Source organism: Salvia splendens, chromosome 13, assembly GCF_004379255.2.
Source record: "Salvia splendens isolate huo1 chromosome 13, SspV2, whole genome shotgun sequence".
NCBI classification, from domain to species: Eukaryota; Viridiplantae; Streptophyta; class Magnoliopsida; order Lamiales; family Lamiaceae; genus Salvia; species Salvia splendens.
Window position 1 is genome coordinate 34,740,377 of NC_056044.1, and position 18,611 is coordinate 34,758,987.

Sequence of the window (18,611 nt, forward strand, 5' to 3'; positions counted from 1 at the left end):
AAAAAATTGCTGAATAAAACACTACTCCAAATAAGTTGTTATTTCAAGAATTTCTAATGGTCGAAAAAAAACATAACTCTAAATAAGTTGTGATTGATAGAAATCATAATGTTGGAAGATAAAAAAAAATATGGGAAAAAACAGCAACAATTATGAGGAAGCTTGAATTGAATGGGTGGTTGATTTGAGAAAGAGACAAGCCACTGCACAATCATCAACCTCTGAAGTTGAATACTTATAGATGATACTATTCTGAATGATGAATCATTGATGATACTATTCTGAATGATGAATCATACTATCTATCTATTTGCAAATTATACTTAAATCCTTGAAATTTTGGATTTGTTAAAGTGGTAACGGGATTATCCAAACCATATGCAACTATCCCCTAAAATTAGCTTCACTATTAACTAATTACTTGGGATTATAATATTTCAGTTTCACTTCCCACTTCTACAGTTCTATTTATTTAGAAATCAAATTTGAGCTTATAATTAATTAGTAGGATTTTTTATTCTATTAATCCAATTGTTGATTCTATAAATCAAAACATATTAACATTTGATATGTTTAGAGTGAGTGGAGCTGAAAATTAAAACGAATGAAAGTTGAAATAATATAATTACTGGTTAATTTTAAACGAATGGAAGTCATGACGAAATGTAGAATCTCAAGAACCGCCGTCATTTGATTCTTTCATTTTATCTGATAAAAAATGATTATCCATGTGCGCTCATTTCATTAATTTCACACACTACTCTTAGTCAATCGTTGACTACATCTCAGATTTCTCTCAAAGCTGCTTCAGCCCCCTTTGGCTTGAGATGTTGATGGTTGCTTGATTTGAGGTAAAGAAAGGGTTAATTTTGGCGAGGAGTTTTATGTGGAATTGGTGAATTTGAGCTTTGATTTTGAGTCATGGTGGTGGGCCATTGCCATTGCAGTCCCTTTTCAGAACTTAGCCATGAATTTTGATGACAGGAAAGGGGTTGATTTGAATTTGAATTTAGCTGGTGGTAAAGATAGCTCTTTTATTGGTGATTCTAGTGAGAGAGTGGAAGTGGGAGAGATGGTCCCATTTGATGAGGTTCTTGAGCCATTTCCCAAAATTCCATGTGTTTGCTCAAGATCACAAGTGCAAGGATGAGTTGAAGGTTTCAGAGGGTAGACGAGCAGGCGGGGGTGGATTTTTTGCGAATTTGAGGTTTTCTCGAGTGAGTGGAGAGGAGAGGAATGTAGTGGTTATACAAGTAGTGACAACGTTGATAAGAATGAGTTGTTGAGAGCTCATTGTTTCAAATTTGTGACATTGAAAGAATTGGTTGAGCATTCACCTCCAATAGGGGGATTTTCGAAGGAGCTTCTCTCCATTTCTTCAGATACACTGATGTTTCAATCTCATCACTTTTCTGCTTGATGTGGGTATGTGTTGATGTTTTGATTCAACGTCTCTTTTGCTTGGCTTGTTAATGAACTTACATTATAATATCGCGTGATGTTAGTTAATAGAAATAGAGCTGTCGAGCTGCAGAATGTCGTGATACAAAATGCAAGAACTTCTTGAGGATGAGCTTTACTTTAGACAGTTTGGATTGGAGGAGCCCTGTTTCTCAGTAGTTGTTTTTGAGCTTTCGATAAACGTTTCTTTCTGATGCGTTTCGTTCCAAGATTTCGATTATGACAATACCTTAATGAGTTGACTTCGTTTTAAAAATCTAACGCGACCTTTTGGTACCGGAAAAGTGGACCACTCCTAGATTGATTGAAATTACTTTCCTGCTTGATGTGGATATGTGTTGATGTTTTGATTCAATGTCTCTTTTGCTTGGCTTGTTACTGAACTTACATTATAGTATATCGATTAGGGGTATGTTAGTTAATGGAAATAGAGCTGTCGAACTGCAGAATGTCGTGATACAAAATGGAAGATCTTCTTGAGGATGAGCTTTACTTTAGACAGTTTGGATTGGAGAGCCCTGTTTCTCATAAGTTGTGTTTGTGCTTTCGATAAATAGCACTTTCTGATGCGGTTCATTGAGGAATGTTCCAAGATTTCGATTTGACAGATAAACGCCTTATGAATTGACTTCGTTTTCAAAATCTAAGTTGGATCCGTGAGTAGAGTACTACTTCACGCAGGTTTCCTGTTGCTAACCCGACCTTTTGGTACCGGAGAAGTGGACAACTCCTAGATTTGAAAACGAAGTTCACTTATTAGGTACTAATGTCTTGATATCGAAAGCATGGGACGTTTGCGCATACTTTCTGCTATAAAGTGATGTTTTACGTTTGATTCGTTAGCTTAGCAGAAACAAGTGATTACCAATGATATGTCTTATGCAATCTTGCAACAGCTCATAATCCCGGAACTCTCTTCCCACAGGAAAAACGGTTATTCCATGAGCTGGACAGAGATGGCGATGGGAAAGTTACCTTGGAAGATCTCGAAATCGCTATGGCAAACAGAAACCTGCCTAGGAGATACACAGAGGAGTTCATGAAGCGTACTAGGAGCCATCTGTTCACAAAGTCTTTTGGATGGAACGAATTCTTATCTGTGATGGAACAGAAAGAAACAACCTCTCTCTTCGAGCTTACACAAGCCTACGCTTGAGCAAGCTCGGGATGCCCCAGAAAGATGAGATTTTGGCATCGCTGAAGAATGCAGGACTTTCAGCTACTGAAGATAATGCTACAGCCGTGATGCATTATCTGAATGCAAACTACGAAGAATCTAAATCCTACGCACACTTTCGAAGCTTCGTAATGTTGCTCCCTTCGAACAGCCTTCCAGGAAATCCACGGTAGTGATGATAATTTTGCGTTCTTGGTTAAATTCATTTTCGACTGGTTTTGACTTTGCTATGGCTTATGACTAAAATACGCTTTACGATTATCTACAGGGGAAACAGCTCCACAAGAGCTGATGCTTCTGATCCCCCTCGAGTTGAAATACAAAGGGATAGTGTTTTCAAAACAGCATTGGCTGGAGGAAGTTCGTGTTCATTCTCTACGCTTTTAATGCACCCCATCGACACGGTTAAGGTATCGCCCATTCTTGCCTATATATACGTATATTCATGCTATTATCATTGACACGGTACACTATTTTTTTCCCCTTAAAAACCATCATTTGTGTAGAGTGTTGTTAGCTCAATACACATTGTCTGAATTCTTGGTTCCGACTGGTTTGAACAGACGCAAGTTCAAGCTTCATCTGCACTATCCTTCATAGAGATCATGTTGATGCTCCCTCAGCTTGGACTTCGCGGATTATACATGGGATCCATCCCAGCTATAGTAGGCCAATTTTTGAGGTATAATCTCAATCTCGAGCTAGTTTTTCTCCATTAGTTTTTACGCGATTTCTTTCTATTTCCGGATGCTAAATTTACTCAACTACGTAGTCATGGCTTGCGAACTGGAATCTGCGAAGTGACCAAGATCGCATTGATAAACGTTGCACCTTCACTTCCAGAATCACAGGTGAGAATCTTCTTTGGTCGATACCCTTGATTGACTCTTTAACAGAGAATCTCGTCTGCTTAATGTTGAGCGTGGCGTTTAGGTGGAGTCTGCGGGGTCTTTCTTGGGGACTTTTCTGGGGACAACGATGCGAATTCCGTGTGAGGTGCTGAAGCAAAGGTTACAGGCGGGCAAGTTCAGCCACGTCGGAGAAGCTCTGGTCGGAACCTGGCAGCAGGATGGACTAGGCGGCTTTTTTTCGCGGCACTGGCATGACTCTCTGTCGGGAGCTACCGTTCTACGTTGCTCGATCCGGCCTTTATGCCGAATCCAAGAAGGTAGCATTATTAAATTTCTTTCCCGCCTTTTCGCATCACAACTCGGGAAAAACGTGTTCGGTCTATTATCAAACGAGCCAAGCTCGAGCTTGTCCAAACGAGCCGAGCAATGTTCGGATTTGTTCGTTTATAATCCTTGCGTATTTATTAGAAGCTCCCGTGCTCCGTTTCAGGCGGTCCAGAAGCTTCTGGGACGGGAGCTGGAGCCTTGGGAGACCGTCGTGGTCGGAGCCGTATCAGGCGGACTAACCGCCGTCATGACGACTCCGTTTGACGTGATCAAGACGAGGATGATGACTGCCCTCCAAGGAGAGCCGACGACGATGTCTGTCGTCGCGCTCTCCATCTTGCGCCACGAGGGGCCCCTTGGGTTGTTCCGAGGGGCCGTTCCAATCTTCTTCTGGGTGGCTCCGCTTGGGGCGATCAACTTCGCCGGCTACGAGCTCATGAGAAAGGCCATGGGCTAAATAATCGCCCTTCTCTATACATATTCTTTATTTGTTTTTGAGATTTGGTTGATGATTAAAACTAGATATGAATCAAATGATAATGATTTATTTGGTCATTAATTAGTTCAATAGTTCATCTAACACGGGTTATAGTTGAGTTAATAGTTTTATTCTTAACGATAATTGATTGATTCAGGGTAAAATTTTTAAATTAAATTATTTTTTTTCCAAACATCAAATCATAGATAACTAACTAATTTATATTCAACTTCATACACATGATAAACATGACTTCAAAAATAAAGGTGTAAAAAGGTCAAGGGCGATCCAAATTTGACGAGGAAATAATAAGAGCAAAAAGATTCTTGAAATGATAGAATTAGGCAACCGCACACAACAATTTTCTTAAAACATATTTTCACATCATATCATATGACTAATGTAATGATATGATATATCCACTCTTTTTCCTTTAAAAAATTAGGTTGTGGAGTATTAAATACTGCCCTCATCCCTAAAGAGTATGCATTATTTCATTTTTTTCATCCGTTCCCAAAGGGTATTCTCTTCTCTCTAATGAGGTAGAACTCATTCTCCACTAACAATACTTAAAAAATTTCTCTATCTATCTATCTCTCTCTCTCTTACTCTACCAATAATGCATTAAAACTCATACTGAACCCAAAGTTCATACTTTTTGGGGACGGAGGGAGTATGACTAATCCTAGTGTAAGTCTGCCCCACACACTCTTGATGCTACATCGAGAAATCTAAAGTTAATTTATTGTCCACATTATTTTAGAGGAAAAACTAACTATGCAAGTAAATCCGGTCTTGTAGTTGCTACATCATAAAAAAAGAAATTTATTGTCTGAATGAAAATTTAATGATACTAGTAAATCCAATTTGGCAATGTCACTTCCCGAACAAAGATATTTATTGTATAAATTATTTTATAGAACAAATTAATGATACTAGTAAATAAAGTTTTGCAGTTGCAACATCCTCAACAAATGATTTTATCGTTCCAATTATTTTATAGGAAAAATAAACAATACTAGTAAGTTCGATAGTCTTGCATGCAGTAGTAACATTCCGAACTAAGAAATTTATTATCCAATTAACTGATAGAAAAATATTAGCAATATAGTAAATCTAGTCTTGCAGTTGCAACATCTCGAACTAAGAAATTTATTGTCTGATTCTATATGAAAAATTAATGATACTAGTAAATTCAGTATTGCGGCTGCTACATCCAGAGCTAAGAAATGTATTGTTTGAATTATTTTATAGGAAAAATGAAAGATACTAGTAAATCCAGTTATGTGGATACTAGATCTTAAACTAAGAAATATATTTGTCTGAGTTATTTTATAGAAAAAAATGAACTATACTAGTAAATACATACCCTCAATTGCTACATCCCAAACTATAAAATTTATTGTCCAAATTATTTTATAGGAAAAATTAACGACAGTAGTAAATCTAGTTACTACCTATTATAAAAAGGGAAAATAAACAACTAATTATAATAATACTCAAACTAATCATTTGAGGTTATTTTTTTAGTAATTACTATACTTCTTTTCAATATATATGCATCATGTCCAAAGAGGCGAGTTCCCCATTATTCCTTCGTCAAAATACAATGTGGGATTCCCATGATATTGCATTTCATCATCAAGGGTTGATGAATTCTCATGAACTTCTTTAGTTTCCATGTTTTTGCAAAATTGATCCACCAAATTTGCATTTTGGCATTGCATGTTCAATACTTCAGCTTGTGATTGGGCTAGCTCGACCCGAAGCGCGTCGACCTGCTTCTGGAGATGACAAATCGTGCCGACGCACCCGTAGATTGGGTCCCTTAACCTAGCCTTGGCTTCATAGACCACACTGGTCACAGCATCTCCTCTTTGATCTTCTGGAATTTCCTAATATAACCAAAATATTTTTAAAAAGTTATGTCAATTTAATTAGAATAAATTTAAATATTAAGTGTTTATCACGAGTTGATCAAAGCATAATAATCCTATACAAATATGTGCGTGTCTTGTCGTCGTACCTAATTATTTCGAAATATTTAGTAAATATTTTTGTTGTCTTTTATATGAAATCAGAGTTGAATTTTGGGTTCATGCATGTTGTACTATTTGATGGTAAGAATTTACAGAAATCTTGTGTCGTTTTATAGTTGGGTGCCAACTCCATTGACCATGACAAAATCTTGAATTTAATTTGGTGCTATATACCATACTAAACATATATTATGAAGTATACAGATATATATTGTTTAAGCAAATTTTAGTCAACTGGGATTATCTCTTATTTCTTCATGAAATAAATATTTCTAATTATCATGAGATTTAATCAAATTAATATTCACACACACACACACATATGTATTATCGTGTATGCATGTTAGTATATACACTAATTATTAGTTGAAATTTAGATAGGAACATCAACATAGGAAAATAAACTGCATAACATTTATAGTTTGCTACCTATGATTGATTATATAGCTCCAAACTATCACAATAAATAGTTATTTATCGGAGTTAAGTGATGAGTCAAACACCCGACCTATTAAACAGAGGGAGAAGAGTCTTACCAATAAAGTTCGCTTAAAACTACAAAATTTTCACTCTTAATTAATAAATGAATTACCTGGAGCAGTTTAATAATATTGCTAGCTCCGAAAATCCGGTGAGCAATGGCGAATTTCTGAGGCTCATTGGGAGGGAAGTAGGGCGCCAACACGCATTTGTCGGCGCAGCGGCGCCTGAGGGTCTTGCAAGCCGCGCACGGTGTGAGGATCGCCGTGGAGGCGGAGACGGTGTTGGGGCGATGCATCGGAGGGGTTGGCTTTGGATTTGTTGTGACTAGTAGTAGTTTATAATTAATAATGTCGAGTATAGAGCAAGAGTTATATATAGAGTAGTATTATATATATATATGTGTGTGTGTGTGAGAGAGAGAGAGAGATTGAGAGCTAGGTTTCTACTTTCCTTTATCTATATGGGCATGTAGCTACAAAGAAAAACTCACCTTATTTCATAGATGTTATAATTATCAATAGTTATTAAGGAAAAATGTGATATTTGTACTATATTAACATGCATATATGCTAAATTTAATTATCTATTTTGTGTGGCTATATATTTTAGGGAAATAAAACCATGATGCTTATCAAATTTTTAGCAAATAAGTATGTTAAATTACCTAGATGTTAGGGGTAAGTATGTCAATTAGAGAGCCGGTTTACGGTTCGGGCGGTTAACCGTGAAAACGTAACCGGCGGTTACGGTTCCGAACCGGAACCGTGAGATTTAAATCGAACCGAAACCGTCACTTTTGGAACCGTGGTTCGGTTTAGGTTCCAAAATTCTGGAACTTAAACCGTGCTGGAACCGCTGGTTTCGGACGGTTCCAGACCGGAACCGCGAAAAACCGTGAAACCGAGCCGAAATCGCAGGAACCTGCGGTTCGAAACCGTGAAAAATCTTAAAAAAATCGCCGGAAACCGGCGGTTCCGAACCATAACCGTGAAACACCCTCGCGGTTCGGTTCTGGTTCGACAATTTCCAAAACTGGAACCGCCGGTTCCGGAACTGTGAGCATCTCTAATGTCAATGCACAGCTAAATTATTTATACTACAACTAACTTTGATTATTATATTGTCCTTAGCTTCAAGAATCCTATTATTCCATGCTTTCAATTAGATGGATATTTCTCTATTAGAAATGCATGGTATGTGTTAATTTGATATGCTGGTCCCCCCCTCCCCAACAAGTATTTGAAAATTTGAAATAAAAGAAAATTAATTTTTGTAATTTGATTGAACAGCAGCTGGTCAAAGCTATATGTGCAACTGTTTCAAAAGCCATGGACTGTAAATTCGCTTTATGCCTGTTAATTATCAAAAGCATCCAAATCATAGTAATACTCGTTGACAGAAAAAATAATATAGGAATGACTGACAATATTAGAAATTACACGTAATTTTGAACATATTATTATGATTGCATGTAATTTTGAAGATATTCTTATGACAGTATGATACAAACAAGAGTACAATTTTATGGTTTTTCTATTTTATTAATTGTATCATTCCGGCATTGTAGTATAACTTTAAAATTTATAAACTAAATTAGACTTTAACTAGACAAGTTCCGTTAGTGGAATATGAAGTTCATTTGCCAAATATGGTAAAAACGAAATTAGACTTCTATTGGTAGGGGTGAACATTCGGGTTTCGGTTCAGTTTTTTCCCAAACCGAAAAAATCGAATTTAGTTCAAAACTCAAACCGAACCGAACCTAAAAAACAGAAAAACCAAAAACTGAACTTCAAAAACCGAACAAAACCTAATAAACCAAAAAACCCGAAAAACTGAAAAAAAAAACATATATATATATATGTAATTTATTTAGTTTATAGTATATACTAATAGAATATAATATATATAATATAAAATTAATAATATATATTATATAGTAGAATATATTAAAAGAATATATATATATTATATAATATATTAAATTAATCAAATATATATATATATATATATGTATATAATACTCCTATTATTTAAAATATAGTAATTCGATTTTTCGGTTTTTTTTTCTGCCCGAACCGAACCGAACCGAAAAACCGAAATTTTGTATTTTCAAAACTGAATCGGACCGAAAAACTTAACCGAATTTCAAAATTTCGGTTTGGTTTGGTTCGGTTCGGATATTCGGTTTCCGATTTTTTTGCTCACCCCTACTATTGGGGATCAGACAAAAATGGCAAAATGAGACTTCTATTGAAACCGGAGGAAGTATATTAGAAAACATAAAAATTAAAAATGAATACAAATAGTCATTAAAAAAGATAGGGCGAACTATAGGCCGCCTCATTGCAGATGAATGGGCATAATTTTATAAAATACTGATATGGAGGACTATAAATTGATATTCACAATGTGGATGTCCTTCCCATTGCGCCGTGAATATCTTTATACTATCGTATCAATTTATGTGTCACTTCAAAATTGTGTTCGAGTGTATCCAAATACTTCAACAAATCCGAGTACACGAACATTTAAGAGAATGATTACATTTCAATTTGAGGTTTTCTAAATATTCAACAAATCCCAGTACAATTAAATTTTGGAGAATGATAACATTACATTGTTGAATATTACTCCCTCCGTCCCGCACTACTCGCACGTTTCATTTTCGGCACGGAGATTAAGGAATGAGTGTATAGCAAAGTCAAATATTACGGCTGTAGGTGAAAATTTTTACTAAAAATGGAAATAGTGCAAATAACTTGGGACGCCCAGAAAGGAAATAAGTGTAAGTAGTCCGGGACGGAGGGAGTACTACATAATGTCCACGTGGCATAATCAGCTGGACTTTGTTAACGTGCAGCGACAAAAAAAGGAAAAGAGTGCAACAACCATACACTATAGCTTCGCCGGTGCTCGTGTTGAGCGTGAAACCCAACATTTTTTTTAATAATTGTTATTTAAATTACGTTTATTTGTCATGTTTATAATTTTATTTGATTTTCATAACATGGAAAATTTTTATTCTTTTAATAATGCAAACTCTTATAGAATTTGGTAAATAGAAGTTCCACATTTTCTTCGTTCAAGAGCAATGGCTCAATTTGATGGAGTAGTTTGTTGACATAAGAGTCGATATCCAGTATTTGTTAATAGTGACGCACATTGTTCAAGTATTTTTTCACCGTTAGTAAGTACTGCATGCATGTCAAAATATTAATATTGTCATTTTTCATTTTATAGTGAAAATCATACTTTATTCTATTCACATAATCTGCTACCGTTTGGTTAAAATTTGTATCATTTAGAATGTAAAAATTTATTGTTGACGAACGGAGGAAGTACAAAATAAACACGGCTTAATAGTATCACACTCAGAATTCAAGATGAAATAGTATCATTCTTTCTTGCATATATTTATTCTAGATCTTGTTTTTTATATCCCATATTATAGGCTTGTTATTGAAAAAATAATATTTTTTTATTTATTTACTAGTTTTGCATATATTCCAATGCTATTAGTTTATTTTATTTTTAAAATAATTATAGATATATATTGAAAAAATCATTATAAATTTTTTTCTTGATTATTTTTTCCTTAATCCTTTTAAAAAATATTAATTGATTTGGTCGATTTTCTGCTGCAATGAAACAAATTAAACGTTTCTTTAAGTTTTGAACGGCTCATTCAACGAAAATGGTGCCAAATGTGAGAAGCGTGGTTTCATCCTTTACTATCCAAGTGAAAACGACAATTCAATTCATATAATGTGACATTTTATTTTATGAATTGGCATGGCCAAATTATATATTCCATATTGATTAGCATAAAACAAAAGGTTTAACTAATCAATATGAAAGTGACACCACCTCAAATTATTATATTTCGATCTGTCGAGGAAAAAATATGCTTAAGTTCGTCATGCCTAATAAGTTAGATCGACAACTAGCTCATTAATTCAACCATATAAAGGATTATATGCAGACTTTTATTTGTTTTACATTTAAATTATTCGATCGTTTACTTAGAAAAATAATCTTACTGGATATTTATGCCCAAATAATCCATTTGAATTGATTGGTGAACATAAAATCTCTACAATGAATAGATCGGACTTTATTTTGTTTCACACATAAATTCATCGATTGTATAGTTTAGTTAATACTTAATGTAATAAATATAATACTACCTATTGATGCATATAAATTATCTAAAATATAAATTAGATACTATATCATGTATGATGCTAAATGATCACAAAACCCCACTTGTTAATTAATTCCACGAGTTTTTGCATGCGTTGTGTTAAGAGCCTCCTGCTCCTAACGGTGAATTCCGTCCGAATTCACAACTATAACACCACAATTCCGGCGCCCTCGTTTAAGGGTCGGCGGACAAACGGTAGGGCTGGCGCGGAGGAGTCTCCGTCGGCAGCGTTGAGAGTTTAAATCCGTTGATTAATCCGGCGCCCAAGTCTTGGGTCGGCGGTGATCTCCGGAGATAGAGCTGAGCGCAAGAATGAATCTTGTCGGCAGCGATAGATAATTTTGGATGCTTGATAAACGATAATGATTTTATTAATTGATTGAATGAATAAAAAAGATAACAGTCTATCCTATTTATAATGCTACTGACTTAATGAACAAGAAAACAAAGATATAGAAAAAGATATGCTAAATCCCTATAATATCTAAACTAAATAATAATAATAGAGGTTTGTATCAACTCCCCCACGGTTAAAATCCACCTTGTCCTCAAGGTGGGAACCACGAAGCAAAAAGGAGAGTTGAAAGCAGAAGCTTCGGCGAGGCAACTCCTCCTGGATCAAACACACACCGAACAGATGAACGTCTCCCTTCTTCACTTCCATAAAAAATCAACAAAGGAGACCCAACTTTGTCGGAAAAATTCCTTGCCAAATCGAAAAGCTTGTCCACGCCTCCCAGAATGCCCAAGCATGGCATGTCATTACTCGGAGGGATAAACCTTGCATCTTTGTCGAGCGATGTTGATCGATGATTCATACTTGGAAAATCACTGACATTCAAATCCACATAGACACAAGCAATTACGGGCAAATCGGTGTAAGCACCATCTCCTTTCTTGCCCCAACAATTTCCAACAACATTTTTGGATGACACTTGAACAACATTGAGTGAGGCGATTATCTTCTCCACTTCACCAATAGAACCATCCTCCTCTTTATCTTCTAGCAATGTCTCCTCCTTTTCACCAATCTTCTCATCATATACCCCAACGAGCACTTGCGGTGGCTCACTGTCGTTCTTGACAATCCCTTTGTTCTTGAGGAACTCTCCAGGGGACTCGTTGTTTTGAACATCAAGAGGAGCGCCATTATTGTGAACATCGGTAATGTCATGGGGAACATCATCACCGAATACTATCGTGGGAGTATTATCAGTTTTCTCTTCGGCTAAATTCTCATCTTGAATGTTCTCCTCAAACTCATCCCCATCATCCGCATAACAGAGAATGCGTTGTTTACACACATGTCCCATCACCCATTTCTCGGGACAGTGCCAGCAGAGACCCAACCTGGACCGTTCTGACTTCTCCACCTGGGAGACTCGTATTAGCGGCAGGCGTGGCTGCTTCGGAGTTTGACTGGTCACACGTGCGGGCTGACTGTACAGGTCCAGCGTTGGCTTTTCGGTGGAGTAGCGGGGCTGGTGGGAGGCGGGCTAGACTCGCGCTCTCACCTCCTCCCAAGGGCGAGGTCGGTCCCAGCACGTCTCCGAGCGTCGGGGACGGTCAACGGTCAGGTAGCCGCAGTCCTGCTGTTGCGCCGGTGGGTCCCAGCACGTTGGGCGGTGCCGCTGCGTTGTGGTTGTCGGGTAGCGATCAAACCCTAACTGGGTCTGATGATCTTCGCGATCAGATAGGTGGCCACCCCTCTCGATGTAGCCACCGCGGTGTCGGGGCCAAGCGTCTTGCGCGCGATCGCGGTACCCGATGGGCTGGTATCTCGGCCGTGGGCGACGATCAGGTGGATCCAAGTGGTGTGAGACGTAGGGTGATTCTGGATCAGGCCACGACGGCGGACAGAGTACTTCCACACGACTGCTCGGAGGGTCCCAACTGGTTACGTGGCAAGGTTGGGCTGGCTGGTTGGGACGGAATGGCTGTGTGGCCTGAGGTAAGTCGTATTGACGACGGCGATAGCCGGCGTAGTCGTATGACATGTTGACGGACTGAGGCGTGGCTGTGGTGGTTGATGATCGTTTGACTTCGATGCGGCACGCGGGAATCCTTCCCGTCGGGCGTTGCAGAAGTAGTGTTGTCCTGCGGCTAGAGCTCGGCGGACAGGCGGGACTCGACAACCAAAGCAGTTGCTGTGCGCGGAATGTTTTCCGTCAGGCAGCGGTGTAGCTTCGGTTCGAGATGGTGGGAGGGTCAACTCTCAATGAAAGCACCAGTTGTTAAGAGCCTCATGCTCCTAACGGTGAATTCCGTCCGAATTCACAACTATAACACCACAATTTCGGCGCCCTCGTTTAAGGGTCGGCGGACAAACGGTAGGGCTGGCGCGGAGGAGTCTCCGTCGGCAGCGTTGAGAGTTTAAATCCGTTGATTAATCCGGCGCCCAAGTCTTGGGTCGGCGGTGATCTCCGGAGATAGAGCTGAGCGCAAGAATGAATCTTGTCGGCAGCGATAGATAATTTTGGATGCTTGATACTCCACAAGTGGGTAAACGATAATGATTTTATTAATTGATTGAATGAATAAAAAAGATAACAGTCTATCCTATTTATAATGCTACTGACTTAATGAACAAGAAAATAAAGATATAGAAAAAGATATGCTAAATCCCTATAATATCTAAACTAAATAATAATAATAGAGGTTCGTATCACGTTGGTTGTTGGAAATAAAAAAAATGAATGATGGTTTCCAAATTAAATTCTAATGCTTTCACCCTTGTTGTAAATTAGATCAAATTTTGAAAAGGAAAAATCATCGAAAATGTCTTTCAAACTATTCGTGTGTATCATAAAATATTCTATACTATTAATAATATTAAAATACTACCCAAACTAACATGGATAATTGACAACACAAACATACACTTGGAGATGGATAATTGGATATATACTATGAACATGGGCAATATTTTTCCTTTGGATCAAGATAAAAGTTTGGGGAAAGTCAAAATACTTAGTTGTTTTTCTTGAAAATATTATGTATTGAAGGTTCATTGAACAATTGCATGAATTAGTTTGAGAGCATGTTAATCTCATATCACCGTATTCATGTATTGTGTCAACAATGACAGCATTTTTGCAAGAAAACTTGATTGCTAAATGATCCTCTAATTTACATTTAATTTTTCTAATAAAAGTTGGTTTTGATGCTATGACAAATAAACATATGAGTCATGTATTTTCCACAACGTTTGTACATATTTAAATTTTAATTATGTATGAATTCTTTTTTTCTTTTTTTTAGGGTTGATATGGAGCAAACATGGATGTTTTCCTTGAATCAAATAAACTCTTTACACAATTACAAATTGATATATTTGTCAAATTTGGGCCTAAAAATGGACGGATTAGACTAGGACTTTGTTGGCCCAAAAAAATAATCCATGAAGTGATAATTCAGACTTGTAAATAAAATAGAATAAAAAATAAATAAAAGAAAAAGGAAAATGCATATAGTTTTATCGGATGAGTAGTGGCAAAGGTAGAAGACTGCCGTATGAAGCCGGTGGCATTTCCACAGCTCTCCCTCCCTCCGCCCAAATACGCCTTCATCCCACCTCCAACTTTCCCTTCCCGCCGCCGATCTTATCCCCTTATTAAATTCAGTCGGCGGATGGCGGCCACAGAAACCGGCGAGAGCGCGGCGCCTTCTTCTCCGGCGGCAATTAGGCTGCAACCAATCGAAGCAACGCCGGAGAGCTTCCGCGAATTCGGTCAGGTGATCGAGGCGTCGCCGGACGGCGATGAGTTCGGCCCCCTCGACGCGCAGCTGGACCTGTCCCGTGGCATCCCTAGGTCTCTCTCTCTCTCTCATTGAATTTGATTGGAATTTTAGGGATTTGTGATATTCAATTGGCTGCAGAAGTGTTTGATGAATTTTGTGCTTTAATTTAATGCCAAGGAATGGAAATCATGTTATAAATGAAAATGTGTTTTCACATACCTTGAATTTTGGGTGACATTATCAACTCAATTTGAGTGAATATGTGGTAAAAGGGAATTTTGATTGTATTTGAACTTAGGAGCAATTGATTAGTGATAATATATGTAAAATTGGTTAATTTATTGTTAGTTGAAGCAGAAAAGATGGAGAAAAATGGTTAGAGCATTGCTAGTTGAAGTGTATAAAGAAAGAGAAAGTAATATATGTTTTGGAGTTGTGTATTGTGGCAAACTTATAAAGGGTGGAAGGTGATTGATTTTCGCAAACGGATTAAAATGGAAAAACGAGATTATTGGTCATGGACGGATGGACTATATATAAAAAAGTTGATAAATCTACTTCTTCTTCTCATAACTATGTGTTCCTTGTCCATCATCATCCACAAGCAAAGGGCTAATTCAATTCTTCTTGATCAGGTTCTACATTATGCATCTGGAGGACAGACCTCTTAGGTTCTCGACGATCACGCACCACGCGAGCGTGACCCAGTGCCTCGGCTCCATAGGGGGCCACGTCTGGTACCTCGGAGTCGCCAGGCCGTCCCTCGTCGATCAAGGCGAAACCGGAGCCGAGAATGCGGTGAAATCAAAATGCGGGCATTCATACGTCCCTCCGGCCGTTGATGGCGTATGCGTCTTCAAGGTCTCGGGTCCCAAGTTCCTGAAGCTCGACCGTGGCACTTGGCACGCCGGGCCATTGTTTCTTGAGAAGACGATGGACTTCTATAACTTGGAGCTCAGCAACACCAATGTGAGCACCTAAACTCTTGTTTGTGGGGCTCGAACTCCTAATCTACTGATTGAAGGGAAAACGTTTTAACAACTGAGCTTTGGAGTTTGTTGTTGTATGCGTGTGTGTGTGTGTGTGTTGTTTGCCTTGTTCTTGGTTAGGATTAATGCATATTCTTGATTGATTTGGAGAATAAAAGTGTGTGGTTTGTTGATGTGCAGGTGGTTGATCATACAACGCATAATTTTGTAAAGAAGAATAACGCAGTGTTTGTGTTTGATGAGTAGCCTTTTTTCTTCAAGCAATCTGCTCGGAGAGATCATTTGATTTGTAATTTGAAGATTCCACTTTTACACACTTCTACTGATATAAATATATCATCCCATGCTCCAATATTTATGTTGTTAGTTCATCTCTATCTCTCCCTCTTTTCAAATTTGTGTAACACTCAATAAAAAAAATTTCTTTATTTCTAAAGGTGGTTTAAATAGTTCACAATGTCTCAAGAGATCAAACATAGGTTCAACGAACCACTTTCCCACCAACTCGTTGGTCTCAAGAACGGCCGACAAATTCACCCCTCAACGGGGCTTGCCTGCTCACCGGTTGAACTGCTCAAAAACGAATTCGAATGATTAGTTTTAATGAAGCAAAGAATGTTCAAATCAAAGGGGAATTATTTTTCAAATGCGCCAAAGTTCAGGCCATAAGTGAGTAATAGTTAGTTATTAATAACACATACAAAAATGAGGAAACCTGCTCCAAAATCTACATTACAGAAGCACGACTCAAACAACGTGTAAAATGCTCGTACAGCCGGATTTGTGTGTAGACAAGAAGTAACTAAACACTGTCATGAATAAGGCTAATAGGTTTCCTACAGCTCAAAAAGCTAAAATTTCAACCTCTGCAGCTATGTTCAACAGGGATGGTGAAGGATGATTATTCTAACAATTTGGAATATTCAGACAACTGTGACATCTTTAAACTTGAACACTGGCTTATAGTTGAGATTGCGAAGGAGAGAAGCATCCTTACCATCTATCAAGCCTGATAAACTTCAGGCAGCTGAAGACCTACACTTGAAGCAGATTTTCCCAGTACTTTTTTCATCTCAGCAGATCTATCCACTGCGATATTGTACGAGAAGAGCAATTCCTGTACATCAGCCATTATGTTTAGACGAAGAGTTTCAAATATTAGAAGAAGTTGCACTTCTCCGAAATACAACCATAAGAAGAATATCTAAGTTGCTCAATCATCTTGAGCAGTATTCACTATTCGAGGTAAAGCCAAACCGAATCCATCAATGCTAATAAAACAATGATGAGTACATTTTCTAAATAGAAACGGAACCAAATGGATTAAAACCATTTCCTGCGATACTCGCTCCTTATACATTCTTGCACGTAGGAAAGACATGACAAACCATACCATCTACACAAACTTTTCAAACAAAGACACAATGGCAGATAACAAATCCAACTCCAATGAGCTAACACTCGAGAAGTTAACCCGAAGTCTAGCCAACCATAAAAATCCCATCAAGTTTTGATTTTCTGCACTAATACTTGAAAGAATCGTCAACAAATAACCAGATCATGCTCGAGTTTGCCAATATTCGGCTTATTAGGTCATGAACAGAAGATAATTACAGGCTCATGACTCGTGGGCTAACTCGCAAAATCTACTATAAGAAAGTCATAGACTTCAGCATATAGATTAGATTTTCTAAAGAGAGATGAATTTAGAAAGCCATAGCTTCAAATTTAGGGTAAATCATCAATATTATCACTAAATTAAGGTCGAGCTCCACACGATAATAATGAAATCAAGCTCGAAAAGCTTCAACATTAAGCTCGATTTGATTCCGAATACCTAATCTGCTAATCACAGAATTGCTCTAATCCCCATCAAGAACTATCATTACCAAAGCCTAATTTAAGCAATCACTTCTCGCATCAAACAATTGCACTTTTCTGTACAAACATTTACATTCCAAACAGAATAAAAAGAAGAAAAGAAACTCTACAAATTGAAATTCACGGTCACAGTATCAATAACGGAGCAAAACGAAAAGGAAAATCACCTTCTGATGGTGCACGCTGTTGAGATAGACGGTGTAATCCTGGGCGAGCTTCAATTTTTGGGGATTTTGGGAGCTGGCATTTTTTCTGAATTCGTGTTTGATGAAATCCGTGAAATGAGATTTGTGGCCTTCTTCGCCGACGTGTTTCCTCACCGCTCTGAGAAGGCTTCTGTAAGCAGCTTTTGCAGCTGTATTCGCGATTTCCATTGTCGGACTAATCTCTTCTTCTTCAAATTTCTAAATTGCAGAAATTAGAGTTTGTCTTCATTGTTGGGCTCGAGCTTTATAACGTATTGTATTTTTAAAAAGCCCAAAACTTCCTATTCGATTTTATGTTTAAACACAATTAATAAGAGTGGACTATGTTTTCGTTATTTATAAAACAAACAACAACAATTTTCACTTATCTCATTATTATTTTTCACTAAGGATGACTATATTCACAATTTTCATTTTATTGTTTGTGACTTCATATAAAAATCAACCTAAATTACTTTTACTAATTTCAATTCTAATGTTTGTCCATATCCCTATATTTTTTCCCCTCATGCGTCAATATACTACTAATCAAATGTCAAGTTACATTTGTTGAACTAAAAAAATAAAATGAAGGTTTGAAAGTTTTGGATCAATGATTTTTACTTCCTCCATACGCAAAAAGTAGATAAAGTGGAATTTTGGGTCGTTCACCAAAGTTAGATTACTTTCTAAATATTGAAAGTTTTAAACATTTAAATATTATTATTAATGATATGAATCCTATAATCCACTAACAACACTCATCATTTATTTCCCCTCCTTTATTTTACT

At 37.4% G+C, this 18,611-nt stretch overlaps 3 protein-coding genes and 1 pseudogene across 3 annotated transcripts; 2 read left to right on the top strand and 2 right to left on the bottom strand.

The window, feature by feature from the left end:
• The first annotated feature begins 671 nt into the window (after positions 1–671).
• LOC121760313 lies at positions 672–4,378 on the top strand (annotated as a pseudogene).
• A 1,307-nt stretch (positions 4,379–5,685) lies between these two features.
• On the bottom strand, positions 5,686–7,130 carry LOC121761322 (LOB domain-containing protein 1-like). The gene is made up of 2 exons (XM_042156973.1): positions 6,926–7,130; positions 5,686–6,189 (listed from the first exon to the last, which is right to left on the bottom strand). The coding sequence occupies exons 1-2, from the start codon at positions 7,109–7,111 to the stop codon at positions 5,857–5,859; spliced, it is 519 nt and encodes a 172-aa protein (XP_042012907.1). The 5' UTR covers positions 7,112–7,130; the 3' UTR covers positions 5,686–5,856.
• A 7,366-nt stretch (positions 7,131–14,496) lies between these two features.
• Positions 14,497–16,119, top strand: LOC121762700. Its single transcript, XM_042158664.1, has 3 exons — positions 14,497–14,835; positions 15,400–15,733; positions 15,934–16,119. The coding sequence occupies exons 1-3, from the start codon at positions 14,537–14,539 to the stop codon at positions 15,997–15,999; spliced, it is 699 nt and encodes a 232-aa protein (XP_042014598.1). The 5' UTR covers positions 14,497–14,536; the 3' UTR covers positions 16,000–16,119.
• A 35-nt stretch (positions 16,120–16,154) lies between these two features.
• LOC121762701 lies at positions 16,155–18,076 on the bottom strand. The gene is made up of 3 exons (XM_042158665.1): positions 17,802–18,076; positions 16,751–16,870; positions 16,155–16,323 (listed from the first exon to the last, which is right to left on the bottom strand). Exons 1-2 carry the CDS (start codon positions 18,006–18,008, stop codon positions 16,757–16,759), a joined length of 321 nt encoding a protein of 106 aa, XP_042014599.1. The 5' UTR covers positions 18,009–18,076; the 3' UTR covers positions 16,155–16,323; positions 16,751–16,756.
• Between the last annotated feature and the right edge of the window lie 535 nt (positions 18,077–18,611).